Genomic DNA, 24,408 nt, shown 5'->3' on the forward strand with positions numbered 1-24,408 from the left:
TCTCTTCCTCCCATTGGCGGACGCCTGTCCCTTTCTCCGCCCACTGGGAATCTACTATTTCGGATGCTTGGGTTCTACAGACTATTAGGAAGGTCTCTTTTAGAATTCACCTCTATTCCCCTAGGTTTTTATTCCTTGTCCCATTTCTCACGACAGTCATAACGTGCTATCATGGAAGAGGCCATTACTCATCTCTCCAATATCAAAGCTATTCAACAGGTTCCACAGTCTCATCAGGGCAAGGGGTTTTACTCTAGACTTTTTGTAGTAGCTAAACCCTCGGGGGGATGGAGGGCAATTCTGGACCTTAAATCCTTAAATAAATTCATTGCTTATCGAAAATTTAAGATGCAGTCCTTACATTCTATTTTAGAAGCCATTCACCCAGAGGATTTCATGGCTTCAATAGACCTAACAGAAGCTTATCTTCATGTTCTTATTGCCCCGGGACATAGAAAATACCTCCGTTTCTGTTACAATGGCCAACATTTTCAATATAGGGCCCTTCCGTTTGGTTTATCTTCAGCCCCTAGAGTGTTCTCCAAAGTCATGGGAGCCTTAATTGGTCACATTCGCACTCATCCCATCCGTATCCAATTCTACCTGGATGATATTATCATCATGTCCCGATCTGAGCCCTTGGCTCATCGGGACCTAAATACCACTATTCATATACTACAGGAACATGGCTTTTCCATAAATTGGGCCAAAAGCCACCTCTCACCTTCCAACATTATCTTACACCTGGGAGCTATCATAGATTCCAAACAGTCATTAGTATTCCTCTCCCAGGATCGCCAGAATAGTCTCAAGGATCTGGTCAGACAGATCATTTATTCCCGATCCAGTCCTTGAAATCCCTTTCCCAACTATTGGGGAAGATGGTTTCCACTTTTGGAATTGTACCCTGGTCTCGCTTACACAGCAGGGAACTACAATGGACCTTGCTCCCGTATCAACGAAGAGGCCAGTCCACATCACTAACAAGAATTGCCTTCTACCAAAGACACTGACATCACTCCAGTGGTGGCTATCAGACGCTCTGTCCAAGGGCAGTCGATTCAGAGAACCCAACAGAATTGTCCTTACGACAGATGCCAGTCTCACAGGATGGGGAGCCCACCTGGGTCCAAATATGGCTCAAGGCTTATGGTCAGCACAGGAACGCAAACTCAATATAAACCTTCTAGAACTAAGAGCAATCCACAAGGCCCTTCTCCACTTCCACGACTTAGTGAAGGGTCAGGACATTCTTGTGCTCACAGACAACACAACAGCAAAAGCCCATATAAACAGATGGGGAGGCACACATTCAAGAACCCTCATGACAGAGACACTGACCTCGGCCACTGGGCCGAATTCAACCTTCTCTCGCTCGAGCTTCCCATATTTCAGGCACAGCAAATGTTCGGGCGGATGCCCTCAGTCGCCAGCAAATAGATCAAGCGGAGTGGAAACTAGATCCAGCTCTCTTTCAAAAGATTTCCTTCGATTTGGTCTTCCCAAGGTGGATCTATTTGCAACTCCTCAAATCATCAACTACCCAGATTCTTTGCCAGGTTCCCGTCCCCAGGAGCGGAAGCGGTCGATGCGCTAAGATCACCATGGCCACGGAACTGCTTTATGCTCCTCCGCTCCATTAATTCCCAAGGTAATCAGAATACTCCTGGAAGAGAAGGCCGAACTAATCCTAGTGGCTCCTCATTGGCCTCGGAGACCTTGGTTTGCGGACCTCAAAGCTCTTTCAGTGACAACACCTTGGCGCATACCAGACAATCAGATTGCTCTCAGTCTGGCGTTCTCATCCATCCAGAACCTCAGTGGTTACAACTCACCGTCTGGCGATTGAGCGGGACATCTTAGCGGTCTCAACATTCCCCAGATGCAGTACCGACAATTCAGGCGGCACGACGACCATCCACGGCGCATATACCAATTCACTTGGAAAGCTTTCGATGTGGTGCTCAAAGAGGTCCATTTCACCTAGGGATCCTGACCTATCTCACATCATTGGTTTCCTACAAGAGGGCCTGACGTCAGGTCTCTCTCCTAACACCCTCCGACGCCAAGTCGCAGCTCTTTCCTCGGTGCTTACCTTCAGCTCATCAGAGTCCCTGGCAAAGGATCCAGTCATCAGATTGTTTTTGAGGGGAGCCTCTAACCTGCATCCTCCTACTATTCACAGGTACCCATCCTGGAACCTTAATAAAGTTCTTAATACATTAATGAGAGCGCCATTTGAACCACTCCGAGAGGCTTCTTTACGACTCTTGACTTTCAAGGTGACTTTCCTTATTGCCATAACTTCAGCTCGCCGCATTTCAGAATTGGCAGCGCTCTCAACACGCAAAGACCTTTGCATTTTTCACCTCGATAGGGTAGTTCTGCGTCTCGACCCAACCTTTGTTCCAAAAGTTAATTCACTATTTCATCGTTCTCAGGAACTGATTCTCCCAAATTTCTGTCCCGTACCCAGACATCAAAAGGAACATGAATGGCATACGTTGGATGTCCGAAGAGCCTTAAAGATATACTTACATCGTACTTCTCCATTTCGTAAAACGGAAGCTCTCCTTGTTTCCTTCCAACCTTCTTCGTTAGGCTCCAAAGTTTCAGGACCTACCATTGGCAGATGGATACGGGCCACCATAGCCATGACATACGATTTGCAATCTCTTCCTCGGCCAAAGAACATCACAGCACACTCCACGAGGAGTGCCTCCACTTCGGCAGCTTGGGCGACCCAGGCGCCCTTAGAGGAAGTATGCTGGGCGGCAACTTGGTCATCACCGTCGCCTTTCATCAGACACTATAAACTCGATACCTATGCATCGGCAGAAGCCTCCTTCGGTAGACGAGTTTTGCAAAGTGTACACGACAACCCATGACTCATCGGCCTATCTTCACCCTCCCGGACAATCACCTAGCTTTGGTATGTCCCATGCCTGACTGCCGTTTTCCCACCTGTCTGGAGAATGGACGTTGGTCTTACCTGAGACGTCCTTTCTCAGCAAGGAGGAAAACGGCAGTCAGCCCCACCCTTCTGGGGCCGATGTTTATCCATGGGGGGGGGGGGGGCGTACATTAATTGTTTGTCATTTCAGGAAGACACGTAGAGTCTGAGCAGCTTCCTCGCCAAAAACTGGAGAGACAACAGGATAAGGCGGGGCTTGAAACAGATTAAAGACTCGGTCCTACAAGCTTGACACAAGAGTTAACCCATGCCTGACTGCCGTTTTCCTCCTTGCTGAGAAAGGACGTCTCAGGTAAGACCAACGTCCATTTTCTTGTTTTCCTCCCCAAAAATTAAGGTGCGTCTTATAGTCCAAAAAATACAGTAGTTACTTTGGGGAACAGGATACAGATATAGGAATGCAGAAGAAAGACATTTAAAATCTTATACAATGTATTCACAGTACAAAATGCTTTACTATATAAAACAATTAGAAATTTGCAAGAATTTGCGGAAACAGTTAGTTATTAAGTGAATTATCTGGTCATAAATCCAAACCCAGCTTATCCAATGGGTGTTTTTTGCCAGAAAAAAAGTTGCAAAAATGATCATGTAGCCATAAATGTAAACTGGTTGCCAAGTGTCCAAAATGTGATTATGTGATTGTGGGAGTGATATGGCAGTTGTAACTTTGAGGACAAGTTGCAAGTAACTTATTTTGAGTCTATTGTTAAGTGGTCAGTTGTAAGTTGGTGACTACCTGTAGTTCCAAATTTATAGGTGAAAATGTTGGTTATGTATACAAGAATATAAGACAGTTCTTTTATCAGTCATTCCTGTGCTAGTAGAAGATTTGTATCTTATGTTGTTTTCCTTTTAGTAGATTGAGGATGATTTGAATAGGGCATTGTAGGGACATTCATGAATTTTGCCCTAATGACATAATAGGATTGTCCTGCCTAATTTGCAATATATTTCTTTTGTACTAAATTCATTATAAGAGGCTCTTTTTATCAATTTACAAGAAGAAAGTGGTAGGATAAGTTATTGCCTTCTTTCCCTAATATGCTATTTTTATTTTTGTTCAATTTTTATTTTAGTATATCTATTTTTAATTAGCATGTAAGACCTAGAACAATCTAGTCTGTGTACAGTCTATGCTTCCATAGCAATAACACTGAATCTTCATTGTTATGATTGATGAATTTGGCATAGCACAACATAATTCTAAATTGTCTGTTACTGTAACTTCTTAGGAAGAAACTTGCTGATGTCATTCGAGGAACACGCTGACCTAGAACCTCTGGAGCTTGTGTGGGCAAAATGTCGTGGCTATCCTTCTTACCCAGCCCTGGTATGTATCTAAGGCTAAGCCAGCAGTACTTCTTCTTGGAAAAAGAAGTTAATTCTGTTGAAGAACTGTGCATAAGAACAGTCTTACTCAGTATTTTTATATTTGCTTCATGCTAAAAGGTAGAATAGTGCACCTACTTGGAAATATCAAACAGCCTCTTAATATTTTAAGATTATCTGGGCTAGATTTGAATTTTCAGAATTCAGTTTGGTAGTTTAACTATTTATTAATTGTTTATTTTTCTCCTTCAATTTAAAAGTCATATAGCTGAATATTCTTAAGTCTCCATTTTATATAGCTAATGTTTTTCTGTTCAGAATATATTGAATTTAAATAATAAATAGTAAATTAAATCATTAATAATTCACTTGTGTTTCTTATTATCTTAGCATATTGTGAGTTAATATTTATAAGATGTATTGCTGTTTTTAACTTTTCTGAGTTAGACTTCTCTCTATGTTTACTAAATAGTTCATTCTCTTAAGTCTCTAGAATTTTAAAATATTATTCTAAAACTTACATTATCATGACAGCAAAATGCCAGATTAACTCATTTATTCTATAATATTTTACTCTGCTTTTCACAAAGTAGATTTGAAATAATATCTGCCTTAAGATAGATTATGATGTAACATTATATAAATTCCAACAACATAAATGAGAAGTACAGAGGACATACAGTGCTAATACGTTTTATTTAAAAAAATAATTTTATTAAAAGTTTTAAAAGATAAAGATAAAATCTAATGCAACTAATATAAAATAAGAAAGAAAGAAAAATAAAAAAGCTAAAGTTCAAAAAAGAATACAAAGAAATGGCTTCTGGTCTTCTTTATAGCAGTTATAAATATAATTATAAATGTGTGTCTTTCTCTAAAGTTACATCATGACTCTTTATCTAATCTTCCCTGCCTATCATCAAAACCATGAACCATACATTCATTTTCTTCTGTTTTACACAAAAAGCCCATCAAGAATTTTTAGTATTTGCCTATTATTTCTCATTTATAAATGCTTCTTGTGTCAGATTCACAAAGGTATTTTTGGGCACAACCTGTGGGTTTGACTTTATTTCTTATTTTCAATAGGGCATATCTAACATAGTAATTTTTAAAATCCACATTAGTCTTGATTTTATTGTGCTACAAATAACAAGTAATACAAATCTCAGGTCATGTCCATCTTACTGCAGAAGCCTTCTATTTCTCAGCTGCGGCCATGCTGCAAAATACAATTACAAATCCAATACCCTCTTTTGCATCTTGTAATACCATATATTTAACATTTGGTTCCTCCCCCCGCTACACAAGCATAAATATATCCTTTTGCCATTGTTTAAAATGGTGCATTAGTTGTCAAAGCAGGTATTATCTAAAACAGAAACATCATTCTACACAAGACGTTCATTTTTATTACAGAAATTCTCCCTAACAATTGTAGTTTCTCCCATATTAATGTCTTTTTTAACTTCATTCCATGTTTTAATACTAATACTTAATCAATGCTAATACTTTCAAGTGAGTTCCCAGATCCAGTTAAATTCCATGATTTAATCTCAGAAATCTGGGCTATTAGATTCAGGGTATATAAAAGTGTGCCTTGTTCCATACGAAAATGAAAATATAAAATAAATTATTACAACAAATATTTATATATATAAATATATAAATTTGTATTTTATACAACAATTTCAATAAATTACTTTCATGGTACAAGAGAGTGATTATCAGGGTTAATCTGTTTTTTATGCTGGCGTAAGAATTTTGAAGTATGTTCTTAGAGGAAATACATTCTCCCCCTTTAAGCAGTGAGCAAAGGTTGGTCTAATTTGTGCAAAAATATTTAAGCTTTGCTTGCCAAAACAAAATGCCCATGTTACCACCAAAACCTAGATGCCATCTAAGCTTCTTTTTGTTTCAAACATCCCGAGATTTTACAACAAAGGGCTATTTATATCTTTGAGCTAAATTTTTGTGACTTGTGTTAAATCACCACTGTGTTTTGCTCTTGGCTTTTAGATCATTGATCCTGAGATGCCGCAAGAAGGCCTCCTTCACAATGGAGTCCCAATCCCTGTCCCCCCTCTGGAAGTGCTAAAATTAGGTGAGCAGAAGCAAGCGGAGGCTGGAGAAAAACTTTTCCTTGTCCTTTTCTTTGATAACAAGAGGACATGGTGAGTAAAATAAGCCAATAACTTCTTTTCTTTGGACAATAAAATGTCAAGTATTTATTTTCATTAATGTAGCAAGCTTGCTTGATGATTGAGGGACGTTTCAGTCTTTGTAACTGAGGAGCAAACTAAGAATTCATTCTTCTTCTAGTGAATCATAAATATGTCTTCTGTTTGTAACTCCACTAAGAACCCTAGCTTGTTTTTGCTAGAGAGTGTACATTTCCTAACACTTTATCAGGCATTAGTGCAACTTGAAGATATAAAAGTCATAGAAGGGTTGATTTGTACAATTTGTAATGCTCTTGATTTCTTCACTGTCTCCATAATAATGTTCTGTCTCTCTCTCTCTCTCCCCCTCCTCCCTTCCTCCCTCTCTCTCTCTTCTCTCTCCTGTAGGCAGTGGCTTCCACGAGAAAAAGTTCTTCCTCTTGGAGTAGATGACACTGTGGATAAACTCAAGATGCTGGAAGGACGGAAAACCAGTATCCGCAAGTCTGTCCAGGTTGCATATGATCGTGCAATGATTCATATGAGCCGTGTTCGGGGAGACCATCCATTCGTCACACCCAATTATCTGTAGGAAATTTTGCTCTCCCCATCCTGTAGGAAGTAAGGTCTGCATCTACAGGCAAAGTAGATCAACTATGACCTGAGGAATATGGGATTTTCCTGCCTACAAGAAGATGTAATTGCCACATTTGCATTCTTAGTAGAGACATGGTATTTCCAACAGTAGGAAAAGTTCATGTTGCATACTTGATATGTGCCAAAAAGTCTGCCTGGTTTCTTTCTGAACATGTTAGCCAAAGGATCCAGGAGGGAAAGAAGTGATGTAGCAGCCTGACCTAGTAAGAAGATGTCAGGAGCAGCTACACTATAATGCTGCTACCCTGGCAGAACCTTAGATAATTTGCTGATTGGACAAAAGCCCTCAGACTCTTGAGTTTTTAATCTTCAGCTAGTCCTGAAGCAGCTGTGGAGCTTATTGCTTCTGTTATGACTTGAGGGTCTTTTTGATGACTCTCGTGTGCCAAATGTTCACTAATATTCACCATATATTTTCAAGTTATTTTTGAAAAACACTGGTCCCCCTCCCCCATGCAATTATATTTGCAACCCTGTGTAGAACTCTCTAAATTTGTATATGTTTTTATGTTAGAGATTACAATTAAAGAAAAAGAAAGATAGATAGAATATTTTGGGGTAATGCCCCTTTCCTGATTTTGCCTCATGCTCACGTTCACAGAGCTTTAAATATGAAGAAACCCCTTGGGAGATATTTTCTGTGATTTTTACATTTCAATTTCAGATCCGTATACTTCTGAAAATTGATAAAGTAATATTTTAAATGTTATTTTACAAATACTTATGCTGCTAGAATGTTGTTGCTAGATATGAAGGTTTATTGTGAAATGAGGAAAAAACAATCTTTATGGTATTGAAAACATTGCCCCCCCCATTGCCCCCCCCGCCTTTCATGAACAATGTCACTGAAGCCCTTGTCTCACTTGTCATGTCTGTCCTTCAGAAAATCACAGCATCCTGTCCATTCTGTAGGATTTTTTAGGCATGGAAGCAGCCTCTTGTTTATTTACAAGGGAACATGCATAAAAATCTCTTCCTTATATGCATCACCCTACTTAGGTTTGGGCCATTAAGCATCACATTACTCATTTAGAGCTTTTTCCAGTTTTCAGTAGTAAGTATCTGCTTATATAGAGTGCCATATGTATTTTGACGTATGCAGCTCTGGACTAGGGCAATCATGTAGAATCATGGTTCCCCTTTACCCGAAGAAATGAGAATTAAATTGGAATGTGTTTGTCATCTTATTCACTGGAATTCCCTACAGTCACTCTTGGCCACCCCATAAACACTTCAGTATTTGCTTTCATGCGCTCTGAGCTTCCGTTATTGGGTTCTGTTAAAAATAGAGCACAACCCCTTGGAGAAACCTTTTTTTTTTCCAACTTGCCTATGCTACAAAAAGAGAAAGAGCTGAACCTTGCAAGTTGACAGTGCATTTCATAGGTAACATTTGATTTTGTGAAGTTTTTTTGTTCCTTTAACAATTTCAAACCAAAGGTACAGTGCAAGATTGTAATTTGAAAACCATTGTGTCCCCCCTCTTTTCCCTTTTTAACTTTATTATTGTTATTTTCTTATTAAGAGATTGTGGGACAAATGTTATTGTGGGAAAATCACTGCCATTTCTATGTGGTCTTTTTTTTCCAAGAACCACATCTTATACATTGGGACATAAAACCACACTATATGGGAAAAATCTGTAACATATACAGAACATGAATAGGAATCTTTTTTTTTTAAAAAAAAGTTAATAATATCTCAAGGGTGTGGTTACAGAAGGAACTTTTGTACATAATTGTAAACTACTGTTCTAAATTATTCAGGCCAATTATTAATCTTTAAGTCCTCAGTTGTGTTGCTGGGTCTTTTGTATGCATACAATATAATTAATTTAAAGAAACATACATTTTCCCAGATTGTAGCCTGGCTGTGGACTTGTGATTTATGTTTAACTGTTTTAAGATCTTGCATTTTAATTTCTTCCATTTTTTTTTAAAAAAAATTACAATTTAAGGATTTGAATTGGCTAATATCCTGCTGTTGCTATGGGACCTAAACGTAACTTGTCAGTCTGCTGTAAAGCACAGATGGCTCTATTTATTGTAGAAAGTGAGTTTATTTGCTTTCTAGAACTGTTTATATCAGATGAAATAAGAGGTAATAAATTCTATGCTTGTAAAGAAAAATGCTAATTTTACCTACTATAATCTGACTGTCTGAAACTATATTTTCTCTCTGAGAAATAAATGTTCTAATGTAAAATATCTGATTGGACTATTTTAGCAGGGGAGATTTCTTGCCAGAGATGGATTCTGAAATGAAATGATTTGTCAATGTATTTAGAAGATTTATGAATAGCTCCTCTTGAAAACACCATAAGCCTTTCCTGTTTCCAGGTACATTCTCTAGAAAACTATGAGGTGTGGAAAAGTGACCCCCGAGCACAAGCAAATGTAATGCTATAGATATGTTGATGCACTTCCACACTAGAATACCTGCATGTCAAAGCAACTTTGCCAGGGAAATAGCCAAAAATACGATCATCATTGATGGTTGAGGCACAAAAAGAGCAATTATATGCCAAATTTATAAACATCATTAATACTGATTTCTGAAGAGGTCAATTCAAAGAACTTACTTTGCCCCATGAGTATTTTAATTTATCAGAAGTTACAGATTAACAGAGTTGGAAGGGACTTTGCAGGATATCTAGTCCAACCCCTGTCCAAGCAGGAGACCCTATATCTGCCTCTACCTAGGATTGAACTCACAACCTCCTGATTGTGAGGGAAGAGCTCCACCTCTAGGCTACATGATGTGCATGCAAGTTAATATACAAGGTCTCCTCGCCACTCTACATTGGACTGTTTCAAGATGGAAAATATTAGGGAGGAGAGACAAGTATCTTGTTAAAAACCTTGGTTTAGGATTAATCTTTATACTTTTCTGTCCATATCAGTTTGGGGGATTATGAAAGAGCAGGCCTTTGAGCAGGATATTCATGTTTTCACTGTATTCTATATGCAAACCTCCAACTACAGGAGTTTTCAGATCTTCTGTTGTGCTGCTGCTTCTTCCATTTCTGCTTTTCAATCCAAAGGAAATATGCATGGGCTGGGATGAATATAAGTGATAAATGTATGAGAACTTCTAGTTGCTTTATTCCTATTTATACTTCATTAATTCATTCAGTGAAAAACACCAGGTCATCCTCCTCCAGAGTGGATTATACTGTATGTCAGGGGTCTCAAACTCGCGGCCGGTGGGCTGGATGTATCATGTGCTGGCCACGCCCACACCCAGTTTAGTGAAGGGGAAAAAAGTTCCGATACGTCACGTGACATTGCCGTGACAACGCAAGTTTGACACCCCTGCTATATGTTATATAAATGGTGGGACAGGGAAATTCCATGTTTGCATCTTGAGTAGCTTTACATTTTCTTTGACTCTTGGGCATAGGAATATGTGCCTGTGATTGGTTTAATACTAATTATGTTTTTATGTTGGGGGTCATATTTATTTATTTATTTATTTATTAAAGCAATTTAATAAAGCAAATAAGCTTTGCTGGCTGGGGCATTCTGGGAGTTGAAGTCCACCAGGCTTAAAGTTGCCAAGATTGGAGACCCCTGATTTATGCAACCACCCAATTCACTCACAGTGATTCCAGGTCTTACAAAGGCCCCAATACAACATCCAATAAACCCTCATCCCCCTGGCAAGAACAATTAAACCAACCACCTCCAGGCCCACTGGGAAAACCAGGTCTTCAGGGCCTTTTGAAAGAGCATCAAGGTGAGGACCAATTTTATTTCTGCAAAGATGATCTTCCACAGGGAGGGAGCTACCACAGAGAAGGCCCTTCTTGGTTCTACCAGTTGGACGGATGCTTTCAATATTGCTCTCTTTTGGGATATTACTATTGAGGAAGAGTTTTTCTTCTTTTACTGGTGCAAGGCCACTAGGATTGTTTGGTCCCTTGACTGAATACCAACCTGCTATTCTCCTATATACACTTTCCAATTCGAAAGATTTTATCTTTTCAAAATAATTATTTTCTTTCTATATTTCTAAAGATAATTTAATTCTGTGTTAAATTTTGCAATGATCTAATAGATAGGTTCAGCATTGGGGCCATCAGTGTTGATCTCACCGAAGAATTTGCTGAAAGAAGAATTGGTGCTCTGGATACCAGCCATTTCCCCCTCCTCATTTAATTGCAGTTTCAGAATAACTCTGCAGGCTTGAATCTGCACTTCTTCCTCGGGATGAATGATGAGGGAGAGAAGACAATCAGCTAGCCGAGAATTGATTCCAAAAAGGACTTCATAGAGTGACAATTCATTGTATTGCCAGTGCCCTGATTGGTAATGGGGAGTCAGGCGACCCTCACAGAGCCGTTCCACGAGCACGAGCAGCTCAAAGAGCAGGCTTCCAAGCTGGGAAGGTTGGAATAGGCTGAGGAATTCTGGATGCACCTTAAAAAAGGGAAAGGTAATGAAATGTAAGCCTTAAAGAAAAATATAAAATAAGTATCCAACAGACTGTTCATGCCCTGCTGGCTAATTGATTTCATCTTTTGAGGGTAACAGACTTTGGATTCTTTTAAAAGAAATTATCTCATGACAGGAAAGATGTACCGTATTTTTCGGAATATAAAAGGCACCTTTCCCCCCCCTTAAAGGGAGTGAAAATTCAGGTGCGTCTTATACATTGAATGTATCCCCTCCCACCCACTGGCCCCCATCCTTTGGCCTCTGCCTCCAAGCAATTTACCTCCTTGCAGCAAGCAGCAAGAAGAAACAGCCCATTTCAGCTTCAGCACAGCCTAATTAGCACAAGTTGAGTGTCGGTTGGATCGGCCTTTCGACTCTCAGCTGTTTCAGGCTGCAAGGATTGCCATTGCCTATTGCTGAGCTGGCCTCTGCTGCTTGCTGCAAGGAGGTAAATTGCTGGGAGCAGACTTTTTTTTTCTTGTGCTAATCAAGCTATGCTGAAAACGAAAATGAAAGTAAAGCAGGCTGTTTGCTGTTTGCTGCAACGAGGCAAAATTGCTGGGAGGCAGAAGCAGATTTCTTTTTCTTGTTTTCCTCACCAAAAGAGGTAGGTGCGTCTTATAGTCTGGAACATTTTATACTCTGAAAAATATGGTATTTTGTTTTCTGACATCTGACATACTCCGTGTTGGGATGCAATCCCTAGAATGTATAGCTAGCAATGGGAATTGCAATGTCAGCATGTTTGGAAGATACACATTAGGGTATCTTCCAATTACATATTGGTTAATGTCTGTTTGATTAAATAACTCCTTTAAATCTACTTTTGATCTCGAGTATTTTACTTCCACTCCCAAATATCCCTGTGGGGGCAGGGAGGAAATATTTACCTGGCAATTCATGATATCAAATAACAGTTCCTCCTTCTGGGCTAATGTGCTAAGGAATTTTAGAATCTGCACCTGAAAAAAAAAAACACTTTCAGACCATATAATCAGTAAAGGTAGGGGTGCTTATGTACACCATGGCTTCTTCATTATGGCCCTCCAAAAGCTGATGATATTAGGAGTTTGGGTTTAGAGTAGAACAGGGGTGTCAAACTCAAGGCCTGGGGGCCAGATCTGGCCTGTGGGATGCTTAGATCTGGCCTATGGGGCCACCCTAGAAACAGCAAAGGACTGGCCCACGGCGCCTCTGCCAGCAAAAATGGAACTTGGGAGGTCAGTGTGTGGCAGGCTCTGTTCTCAGCTCCATGAGGGCAGGCTCCGTTATCAGCTGCGACAGCCTCCTGCCGCCCTCTGCCAGTGAAAATGGAGCTTGGGTGGGTGTACGCGCCCTCCTGAGCTCCATTTTCTCTGGCCGAGGGCGGCAGTAGGCTGTTCCAGTTGATAATGGAACTCAGGAGCCCCATTTTCGCTGGAAGAGCACTCGGGCCATCACAGATCCCCCAACATGAGTGACGTCAAGCCGGCCATGCCTCCCCCAGCCTCCCCAGGTCAAACACAACCATGATGCGGCCCTCAATGAAATCAAGTTTGACACCCCTGGAGTAGAGCATATTGGACAGTCCATGAATCAAAGTACCTGAGCCAAATTGGTCCCCATCTGCAGAATGTCCATTAAGGTGGGCAAGAGCTTTTTCAGGAGAGGTTGCATGTGATTTGGCCACGGCAATCCATTCAGTAATCTCAGTCCAGCAACGTGTATATCGGTGTCCCATAATTCAGTGATCATTTCAAGAATCTTGGGCATGAATTCCTGCAAAGAACAAAACAGCATTTTTTTTATAACAGCATTATTTTGTGAATAATAGGGCAGAAATCCTTTGTTTCAGAGGTGTGCTACAAGTAGCCATTAAGTGCTGGGCCAGGGGCTGCATTGCAAAAAGTAGTGAGCGACATCAGAACAAAAAAAGAAAAGAAAAGAAACTGGATTCATTTCACTTACATTCTAATTAAATACAGTTAATATGATTACCCTCAAGTCATGCATTTCATAACTTCCCCCATTCAATCAGATTAATAATTACAATTTGATAACATTTAGAGCTCTCTGGGGATGCTGCCTGCACTGATAGTGAGCCTCAGGTTATATATTTCTTACTATGTATCATTGCAAACACCATTTGTATAAGAACTGATGCTTTCAGGGTTTTTTTTCAGTTTTTGTTAAATCATTAAAGCACTAATATTTTACTATAAATGATTTTTTTTAAAAAAAAGAGTTTTCTTTTCCAAAATCAGAAAAAACATAAACCTACTGGGTGATTCCTTTTGAGTGTATTATAGTAGCAGTCCTATAATTAATCATATTCTTGGAATTGTTTCATTACTTAATAATTATTTATTATTCCAGATAAGTGTTGGATAAAATATAAATAGAACAATTCTTGAGCACCAGAGAGTATCACAGGAATAGTTTAATTTCCGGGGAGAAACAAGCCAAGAAAAGGAATTTATTTCCTGCCCCTTTGGGAGGAAACATGTTTCCCACTCTTGGTTTCACCTTCTAGAGAAGAGTACTAGTATCCTTCTAACACCAGCTTCTGAAGTTGAGTTTAGAAAAAGAAGGGAAGAAGAGATGGAATCCCACAGGAGGAATGTAGCAACTCATCTTGCAACATCATCTGTTCCTCCTCATAGTTGGTGGATGAAAGGAAAGGAGTGATTTCTTTGGAGAATCTAAGAGCTCCTTCAAGGGACATTAATAGCAGTGTTTTCCCAAATCTTAAGTGCAGCACCAGTGTCTCCATTGAGCCAGAAAGGAAACACAAATGCCAAGACCACGTAAAATAAATGGCATTAGTAAACAACTTTGCAGACTCTGAAAATATGCAGGGTATTAGGAAGTTACAGGACTTCCTGTTCTTGAGAGAATAGAATAGAATAGAATAGAATAGAATAGAATAGAATAGAATAGAATAGAATAGAATAGAATAGAATTCTTTATTGGCCAAATGTGATTGGACACACAAGGAATTTGTCTTGGTGCATATGCTTTCAATGTACATAAAAGAAAAGATACGTTCATCAAGGTACAACACTTACAATACTTAATGATAATCATAGGGTACAAATTTAACAATGATACAACACTTAGTGATAGTCATAGACTACAAATAAGCAATCAGGAAACAATATCAGTATAAATGATATATAAATGTAAATATAAATGACAATAATAAAAGACAATATAATAAAAGACAATATAAATGTCTGCAGAAGCTGCAAAGACAATAGCTGTGCAGGGTAAACCACAGTGCCCCTACACCTGTCACTTTCTAGCTGTCACCAAGTTTGATGTCTGTGGGACACAAAAGTACACTGAGGTTTTGGCAAAAAAATTATTTGTCACCTATAAACCAGATGATCAACAAAAATGGGGCTCTCATTCCAATATCAGTCAGTGGTTAAGCCAGTGCATTACTCTGGCACATTCATACATAAAGCATCTTATAACTTGCCCCAAGAAAGTTATGGTAAATCTCTTCTCTCAGTGTCATTGCTGTAGTGATGAGAGAACATAGCTGGATTTATCATGAATAAATCTTAAGCAGACCAGATGATGTATCTTAACAGTCCCATCCAGTTGAAAGAGGAAAAGATTCCAAAGAGATTTAGAGAACCATTTTGTGTATGGTTTATTGAAGTTGCAATATTTTTCTAGTTGTACTTGTGAGCTCAATTAATAAAGGGTAGGGTTCATTAATTGCAAATTGTAAGGTTGAAATCAAAACCAGATTGACATTTCTTGTTGGGACTAATTTCTGGTGATAAGAGTACTTTATGTTATGCCTAACTACTGATTATGCAGATTAAAATCATGCAGCTTTCTATAATTTAGTCTTCATGCAGCAACTAGCCTATCCCTTTGGAAAATACAGACAGTTTTTTCCAGGAGATAAACAAACATCCCTCCCTCCCACCCACCCCAGCAATTTATTTGTTGTTAAGTCATTGGCCCATGAACATTTTATTTGTATTCCAAATACATTATGAACATTGATCAATTTTCAATTTCCTAAGGATATCCTGTATGTCCTGCTTTTGCTGTGGGGAAAAACCCCCTGTATTTTTCTGAGTGTTCAAAAGATAATTTAGTAGCTGAAAAAAGAAAAAAGAATCAAACTTCCCATACATAAGCTATTTGTTGCCAGATTAATTACAGTTGAAAATGTCTCTTTCTAAATGTTTTTTGTATTAGACATATTTAGCAAAAAAAAGAGCACGTAATTCACTCGTATGCTAAATGTTTGGTTTTGATTTTTAATGCATTTAAACTAAATCCACCGCAAACTGTACACTCTACTATTATATAGTGTAGAACCGGGATGTCAAACTCATGTTGTCATGATGGCATTATGTGACTTATCGGAACTTTTTTCCCCTTTGCTAAACCGGGTGTGGGTGTGGCCAGCCCGTGACGCATCCAGTCCGTGGGCTGGCAGTTTGACAGCCTTGGTGTAGAAGGACACATCTAACTAGGGGCTGAATAACAAGTGGGATCTTCTTCCATAGTAAGGAAAGACTCTGATTCATTATGGTTAGCAACCACATTACAGGTAGGGAAGAGACATGTGGGGGAATATAAACCATATTTTCAAAACTGTCCATGGTTTCTTTCACAACTACCTTGTGGGTCTCCTAATTTGATGCTTTTGGTGTTATATCCATTACAAATGACTTTGATACTATTGAAGCAAGAAAGAGAATCTTTCTCTTTATGGAATGGTTCTTACAGGTATTCTCAACTAACAACTTTGAAATAGTGCTGGCTTCTTGCAGTTCCTACAGATGAACTGATAAATAGCTAAAGTGATTATTTTGGTTGTTTTTAATGAAAGCACAGTTGTCGATCAAATTTTGTGGCCAGCATGTTCACAGCTCTTCTGTATTTTGTATACGATATACTTATCTTTGAAGAAACTTCACAGGTGTAGCTCCAAGCTTATAGATGACAATGACCATGATATCAAATGACAATCATTCACATGTGAATTGATACTGATATATGTAGGTGTCTAGCATGGAAATACAGTATTATATTGGTGATCACCTGAATTCTGATTCTAAATTTCCAGATGCCAGCAAAAGCCTTGAGAGCATGCATTGTCTGAATCTTGACACCCATGTCCGAATCATCCAGGAATGAGGCCACAAGTTTAATATCCTCATAAGTACATGCAGATGCCTGGGGAAAAATTCAGAATTAGTGTGTGTGTGTGCAAATGCATGTATGGCTAAGTTAAAGCAAAGCGTATGAAAGTATATTCAATTCCACTTAATACTTTGTAACTTTTCACATTCAAATAATGACTCAATTTTTTTTAAATTTTAAAATATGTGAAGTAACCAGTTATTTATTTCTTATTACCTACCGGTATTTATTCCTGGCTATTCTGGTTTCCAAACATTCATCATAAATCTTAAGATACAACACTTCATGATAGTCATAGGATACTAAATAAGCAATCAACGTAAATCATACTAGGCTACTAAATAAACAATATAATTCACAAGATACAAGCAACAAAGTTATAATCATAAGAAGATGAGATAGGTAATAGGAAAGATGAGAACAGTTAAACAAATTAAGGAACAGAAGTCTGAAGCTTGCCAACTAAATTTATTTTTTAATTATGATAGTATGATAGCTGTGAAATAAATTTCTTGAAGTATGCAGTTCAAGAAATAGGGAGTTCATGCAGCAAAAAAATAATGAATAAATTGCTGTGTTCTGCCTAATTATGCTTAACTGTGTCAGTTAGTCAAAAACCCTACCAATTGGCTTAGTCTTCCATCATTGTATTATACACCTTATCCAGTGGTGGGATTCAGGCAGTTCGCACCACTTTGGGAGAATCGGTTGTTAACTTTCTAAGCAGTTTGGTGAACTGGTTGTTGGAAGAAATCGTTAGGGCAGAGAACTGGTTGTTAAATTATTTGAATCCCACCACTGCCCTTATCATTCTGGACTCTCACCTCTGATTCCAGTAAATAAACACAACGGGTGATTCCGTGGAGTATCATATTCTTGGAGTAAGCATCTAGCTTTGGATTGAGAGAGAGCAAAAGTCCTCTGAGTTCTCCAGAATCCACCTCAGCTTTACTCTGGTGAGCTAAAGCAAGTTCTAAGAGTGAAAAGGGATGGAGAGTAGCAAGAAGACAAAAATGAGAAGTAATCAGGGAATTTAAGTGGAAGTGAATGGAATATAGATGAGACTCAGTAAAACTGGTGATATATTTTGACCAGCTTTCTCCAACCTGGTGTCCTCCCAGCTTGTTGGGCTACATAATTTCTAAGCAGCAGAATGAAGCAGATTCATTCAGAGTGATGGGCAGAACTAATAATAAAATCAACCCCGAGTTCACACAAAACGCTGAAGCATCTTAAACATAGTTTATTAAATAAACAACAATTAGTTATGTTTACATGTCATGAAAAATAGTGATTCTAATATTGCTCTATGTATGACCTGAACTAATGTTGTTTAGGCAACAGAATATGAGGAACTAGACCATGCCCTAATTTAATACCTAACCTCAGAGACAATCATTGCTATAAAAGAAACCACACTGCTCTCTTTTAGAGGTCATCTATATTAATGTTCTCTGTCCAATCTGGCAGTATTCAAATGGATTGGACTGCACTTCCAAAGAGCAGTGCAGGAAATGATCAGCCTGAGCTTGAGGAAGGGTCAAGCACATCAGTAGTTTGGAGTCCCTTCACGTCCACAAGGGATCTAAGTCCAGCCCTTGAATTCCATTGACTCTTCTCTGCCACCAATTTGCCTTGACCATTAATAGTTCAGATTCTTGTTTAGAGGTAGCATGGAAGAAACTTGTACTCAATTGAATATCCCTGGTCCTTGATTTTTTTGTGCCTGACACATGGACATTGATCTATGTTATCTGGGGATGGTTATAATTAAACACATCTGGGGTGAATTAGATTGAGAAAAACTGATATAGATGTGAGTCAGATAGTAAACCATCAGCTTCAGTACAGGTAGTCCTCAACTTACAACAGTCCATTTAGTGACCATTCAAAGTTACAATGCCACTGAAAAAAGCAATTTATGACCCTTTTTTACAGTTATGACCTTTGCAACATCCCCATGATCATATGATCAAAATTCAGCTTCTTGGCAACTGTTGCAGTGTCCCAAGGTCACGTATATCACCTTTTGCGACCTTCTGACAAGTCAAGTCAACGGGGAAAGCCAGATTCATTTAACAACTGGGTTACTAACTTATCAGCTGTAGTGATTCACTTAACAACAGAGGCAAGAAAGGTCGTGAAATGGGACAAAACTCACTTAACAAATGTCTCACTTAACAGCACAAATTTTGGGCTCAGTTGTAGTCGTAAGTCGAGGACCCCTGTATAGGGAAAGGAGAAAGGCCTAAATTGAATCAATTTTTGGTAAATAATCCAAAAATCAGTTTTATGTTGGATTCATAGTACAAAGATATCACACTTCATGTGGCCTGGCAAAGTATGATACTACTACTTTGAAGCACAGCCATAGGTGCTATTGGTTGGTAGCTGACAGTTAAACGAAGGCTTCAGAGAAACTGCCATATAGATTGTTTATCACCACCACTTCTGAAACGGAGCAAAATACCTTGACATCTCCCTGAATCCATATTACTCACTGGCTAAGGGAAGAGGCTCTGGATTATGAGGAGGACTCTTGATCCCTTCCATGATGGTCTTGGCCACCAGGAAAATAGCGCCAGCTCCTGTAGCAGCAGATACCATGTTTCTTGTTGTTATCAGCTCTAAATACTTCATTTCCTCTTCCTGAATTGCCAGATTCAGCTAGGCCCTGACCTTCTGCAGATCCTTAAATAGGAAAGGTTAGATGGATTGTGCATGGTTTATGACATCATCAGGTTCCATCATGACACTTACAATACAACATGACAGCAGTGAAAAAGGAACGAGGATCTTTTAATTTTTCAATGTTGCCTATACTGACGGTAGGCAACCTTTTAAGGAAGAGAGACCGGAGTTTCAGATATTAAATAAGACTGGGAAAAACCGCGAATTATAAGTACGTGGGTTGTCTATCATCTGGTTTCCATGCTAAACTGAGAATTGTACTGGTTAGAAATTAATCACATACTGTGCATTCCATAAATTGTTTGATTTGCTTTTGACATGAAATGTTAACTTTTGAATTAACATTCACGGTATGACTTATAACAACCTTCTTATGGCAGTCAGTATGATAAAAGTACACATTGCAACTCCAATGTAAGATTGTCAACTAGAGCAGGGGTCTCCAACCTTGGCAACTTTAAGCCTGGAGGACTTCAACTCCCAGAATTCCCCAGTCAGCTTTGCTGGCTAGGGAATTCTGGGAGTTGAAGTCCTCCAGGCTTAAAGTTGCCAAGGTTGGAGACCCCTGAACTAGAGCATCTAGCCAGTACAAACTTTTGGGAAATTAATTGGTTTGACTACAAGTCCCTCAAATCCAGTGGTGAAATGTAAAATTTGTTACTACTGGTTCTGTGGGCGTAGCTTGGTGGTGGTGGTGATGGTAATGTGACTGGGTGGGTGTGGCCAACTTTTTTTTTTACTTTTAAAAGCATTTTTTCTACAACTGAAGAGGTTGTAAAAAAATGCTTTTAAAAGGCTCCTCTGACTATCCCAGCTGAGCCGCGCGATCATCAGAGGCTTTTTTTTACTTTTAAAAGAATTTTTTGGCTGAAGAAAACATGCTTTTAAAAGTAAAAAAAAACAACAAAACTCTGATGAACGCGCGGCCTGGGCATGAGGGGGGCCAGAGCTTTTTGCTACCGGTTCTCTGAACCACCCGTTGCCATTGCTACCGGATTGGGCGATCCGGTCCGAACTGGGAACATTTCACCCCTGCTTAAATCTCACTGCAATTGTGCAGCTCCTGATGCAATCCATAGAAAAGCAATCACTTCCATAGCAATATATGTGTGGTTTAAGTTATAGGGCATACTACAATTTGGAAGATGCAGCTTCATACTTTCTGACTTCCATTTTTAGTCCTTTTATAAACCTACACCAGGGGTCTGCAACCTTAAACACTCAAACACTAGTTGTTAAAAAACAATGGGAGCCACAAAACCCCTTTGACATCTTTCTCTCTCTCCCCCCCTCCCCAAAACTTTCTTCTCCCTCCTTCGCTCTCTCCCTCCCTCTCCCCTTCTCTCTGTATCCCTCTGTCTCTTTCCCTCTCTGTATCTCTCTCTATGTCTCTTTCTCCCCCCTCTCCCCCCTCTCTCTGTATCTCTCTATGTCTCTCTCTCTCTCACCCTCACCCCTCTCTCTGCATCTCTCTCTCTGTATCTCTGTCTCTGTATCTCTCTGTTAGTTTTAAAATCATACAACAGTCTTTCAAAATATTTTGTGCTGTCTCTGGAGTTAGTGCACAAAACTCTGGCAACTTTGTGCAAAGTTAACTTTGAGGTGGCCTGTTTCCCTGAACAAGTGCTCAAAGAAAGAAAGAAGTGTGTGTATTTTCAAAAACAGCTGCTGCTTTCTTGAGACTGAATCCTTCCAAATATGTTAGATTGCAGACTGAGAAGTTATAATCCAATACAGTATATTCAGATAATGCCAACCCAGAAATGCTGAGCAGTACACTTATGGAACCGGAGCTGTTCATAATGATGGTTAGGTCTTTGTAACAATCCTTTCTTTCAGTCCGTTGAATAACCTCATAGAATCCCAACTGGGAGGGTTTCCGCAATACAGAGAGAAAATATCTGACTAACAGCTAACACAACTACAGCTGAACAAAGCCTAATTAGAAAAGGGAGCCGCAAAGCCCATGGTTGTCTACTCATTTAGCTACCAGAAACATGCCTTACTTGCTAGGGATGATCCCTTAATGTCATGCATTTAGCCTCAAGAGGGTGCACTTGTTCAGAGTTAGAAATGCGTAGACTTACAGAGGTGGCTGCTAGATAGGTTTGGTTGCTGTGGGCTCTATCAATCAAGAAGTACCTCAAACTGTTACTGAAGGAATATGAAAAATAATGCAGACACCGCAGCATTAATGTAGCATGTGCCTCTAGCGGTGCTCTGTTCAGACCATCTGGCTTGCTGGCATCATGGATAGAAGATATGTAGACCTGGTTGTGGAAAATGTTGCCAAACATTTCCAGATGCCTTTTTGGAAAGAGAGCTCCATATGTTTATATTTGTAGAACATGACAGTTGTTATATATATATATATATATATGTCTTTGGTTGTTCGGGTTTTCTCCCGTGTAAAATTGGAAGTGTCTTGGCGACGTTTCGACGAAGTCTCATTCGTCATCTTCAGGCTTCAGCTTCGTGCTTCTGGGAGCAATGTGTGATTACAGCTGTTTCTTCCTTTTTAACTGCTAGTGGGGGTTTGAACTGATTGAGTGGGAGCTTGGCTGTGCTCTGATTGGCTGGGGATTTCTTTGTGCTCTGATTGGCTGGGGGTGTGTCCTGTTTGGGTGGGGGCTTGGTTGTGCTCAGATTAGTCTGAGTTGCAGGGGGATTTGAACCAATCATCCAATCAGAGCACAGCCAAGCTCCCACCCAATCAGTTCAAACCCCCACTAGCAGTTAAAAAGGAAGAAACAGCTGTAATCACACATTGCTCCCAGAAGCACGAAGCTGAAGCCTGAAGATGACGAATGAGACTTTGTCAAAACGTCGACAAGACACTTCCAATTTTACGCGGGAGAAAACCCAAATAACCAAAGACCTACATACAAACACCCGCGAAAACCTCAGAAAACAAATATATATACATATACACACACACACACACACACACACACACACACACACACACACATATACATACACACATACATACATACATATATTTATACATACATACATATATATATATGCTTGCTCCCAGAAGCACGAAGCTGAAGCCTGAAGATGACGAATGAGACTTCGTTGAAACGTCGCCAAGACACTTCCAATTTTACACGGGAGAAAACCCGAACAACCAAAGACATATATATATATATATATATATACACACACACACACACATACACATGACCCCCATCCTCCAAAGTTTTAGGCTTTGAGCCTAAAACTAATTATTTTTTCTGTGATGCCAGTGTATTTTGCCTAAATGGTAAAGTTGCGACATCATCTGTATGGTCTATTTTACTTTTCTTTTCAGGAACTTTTATTCATCTCAGGTGGCATCTATATCACAAGGGAGGCTCAATTCCTCTTTGATGCAAGTATGTTAAATTGCACAAAGGTAGTTCAGGCTTTCTACTGATAGCACAGGGGTCTCCAACCTTGGCAACTTTATGACTTGTGGACTTCAACTCCCATAATTCCTCTGCTGGCTGAGGAATTCTGGGAATTGAAGTCCACAAGCCATAAAATTGACAAGGTTGGAGACCCCTGGACCAGCATATACTTGATACAGAGTGGTTACTTAAATAACTGTCCATCTCCTACAGCATCTATTACGGGCCTCTGGTGGCTCAACAGACTAATGCAGTCTATTATTAACAGCAGCTGCTTGCAATTACTGCAGGTTCAAGTCCCACCAGGCCCAAAGTTGACTCAGCCTTCCATCCTTTATAAGGTAGGTAAAATGAGGACCCAGATTGTTGGGGGCAATAAGTTGACTTTGTATATAATATACAAATGGATGAAGACTATTGCTTGACATAGTGTAAGCCGCCCTGAGTCTTCGGAGAAGGGCGGGATATAAATGCAAATAAAAAAAAATCAAATCTGCCCAGCCAATTTGATATTCCAGGATTGGTACACGTTGGTCATTTAAACAATGTCATTTATTAGTAGGATGGTTGAAGTGCACTTCCCTGTAGCAGTGCCTCTGGCATCTTCACCCATGTCTTTGGCAAGGGAGAATGAAACCCTGACTTCATTCTATCTGGTCTGTTGTGCTTGCCATCTTTATGTTTTATTGATTTGATTGAAATTTCTTTGTTTGATTATTGTGAGTTTCCTGGAGTCCTTGAGTGCTAGGTGTCAATTAATCACCATCATCGTCATTGTCATCATCATTGACCATGGACTGAAGCAACCCAGATACAAAAACTCATGTGGTTACCTGCCCATTTTGCGCTAAACAGTCAAATAAGAGATTTTTAAAAAATAAAACAAAGCACTCCAATTTAAGTCAACTCAGTTGCTCTTCAACAAAACGTAGAACATAGGTAATATTTTACCTATAGCTTAGAAGCTTATAATATTTTACCTATAACTTAGATATGGAAAACAGATCGTATGAAAATGAATGGAAGACAAAGAGGCAATAATTTGCATGCCAGACCAACTGGGAACATGCTATTTAATCCAGTGCAGGTTTCCCCCCCTTTACAGATTACTTCTTAGTTTAAATCACCTGGCATTTGAAAAAACTCTTGGTCTAAGACAGGAGTCTGCAACCTGTGGCTCTGGAGCGGCATGTGGCTCTTTCATCCTTCTGCTGCGTCTCCCTGTCGCTCAAAATATGCATCACAACTGCCAATGTGCGACATCTGTTGGCACATGATTTATTGAGCTTTTCAACCTATCTTTTTTTTTTTTTTGGAGTTCAAAATGTTTTTGTTGCATGCAGAAATAAAAATATGTTTTCTCTGTAGCAGATCATTGATTTCATAAATGCAACACATTATAGTTTTTTTATACATAGCATAAAGGTAAAAAACGATATACCCAGTGTTATCTTCATTTTAGATGTCAAAAGGGTTTTGTGGCTCCCGGTGTTTTCTTTTCTGTGGGAAACGGCCCCAAATGGCTCTTTGAGTCTTTAAGGTTGCCAACCCCAGGTCTAAGAGCACCATGAAAAGAAAACTAACCACTGAAATACAGAGCT

At 39.3% G+C, this 24,408-nt stretch overlaps 2 protein-coding genes across 6 annotated transcripts in view; one reads left to right on the plus strand and one right to left on the minus strand.

Annotated features, from left to right (window-relative positions):
* Positions 1-8,802, plus strand: part of BRPF3 (bromodomain and PHD finger containing 3) — a 57,132-nt gene extending 48,330 nt beyond the window's left edge. For all 5 annotated transcript variants that reach the window (XM_058176457.1, XM_058176458.1, XM_058176459.1 and 2 more), the window contains 3 exons: positions 4,210-4,307; positions 6,326-6,480; positions 6,877-8,802. In XM_058176457.1, the coding sequence (XP_058032440.1) occupies positions 4,210-4,307; positions 6,326-6,480; positions 6,877-7,060 (437 nt within the window). In that variant the 3' untranslated portion in view covers positions 7,061-8,802. The remainder of the gene's footprint in view (positions 1-4,209; positions 4,308-6,325; positions 6,481-6,876) is intronic.
* A 333-nt stretch (positions 8,803-9,135) lies between these two features.
* Positions 9,136-19,361, minus strand: LOC131194893 (armadillo repeat-containing protein 12-like). Its single transcript, XM_058176462.1, has 6 exons — positions 19,223-19,361; positions 17,546-17,694; positions 16,620-16,754; positions 13,149-13,322; positions 12,455-12,526; positions 9,136-11,546 (listed from the first exon to the last, which is right to left on the minus strand). The coding sequence occupies exons 1-6, from the start codon at positions 19,359-19,361 to the stop codon at positions 11,178-11,180; spliced, it is 1,038 nt and encodes a 345-aa protein (XP_058032445.1). The 3' UTR covers positions 9,136-11,177.
* Between the last annotated feature and the right edge of the window lie 5,047 nt (positions 19,362-24,408).

Source organism: Ahaetulla prasina, chromosome 3 (assembly GCF_028640845.1).
Source record: "Ahaetulla prasina isolate Xishuangbanna chromosome 3, ASM2864084v1, whole genome shotgun sequence".
Lineage (NCBI taxonomy): Eukaryota > Metazoa > Chordata > Lepidosauria > Squamata > Colubridae > Ahaetulla > Ahaetulla prasina.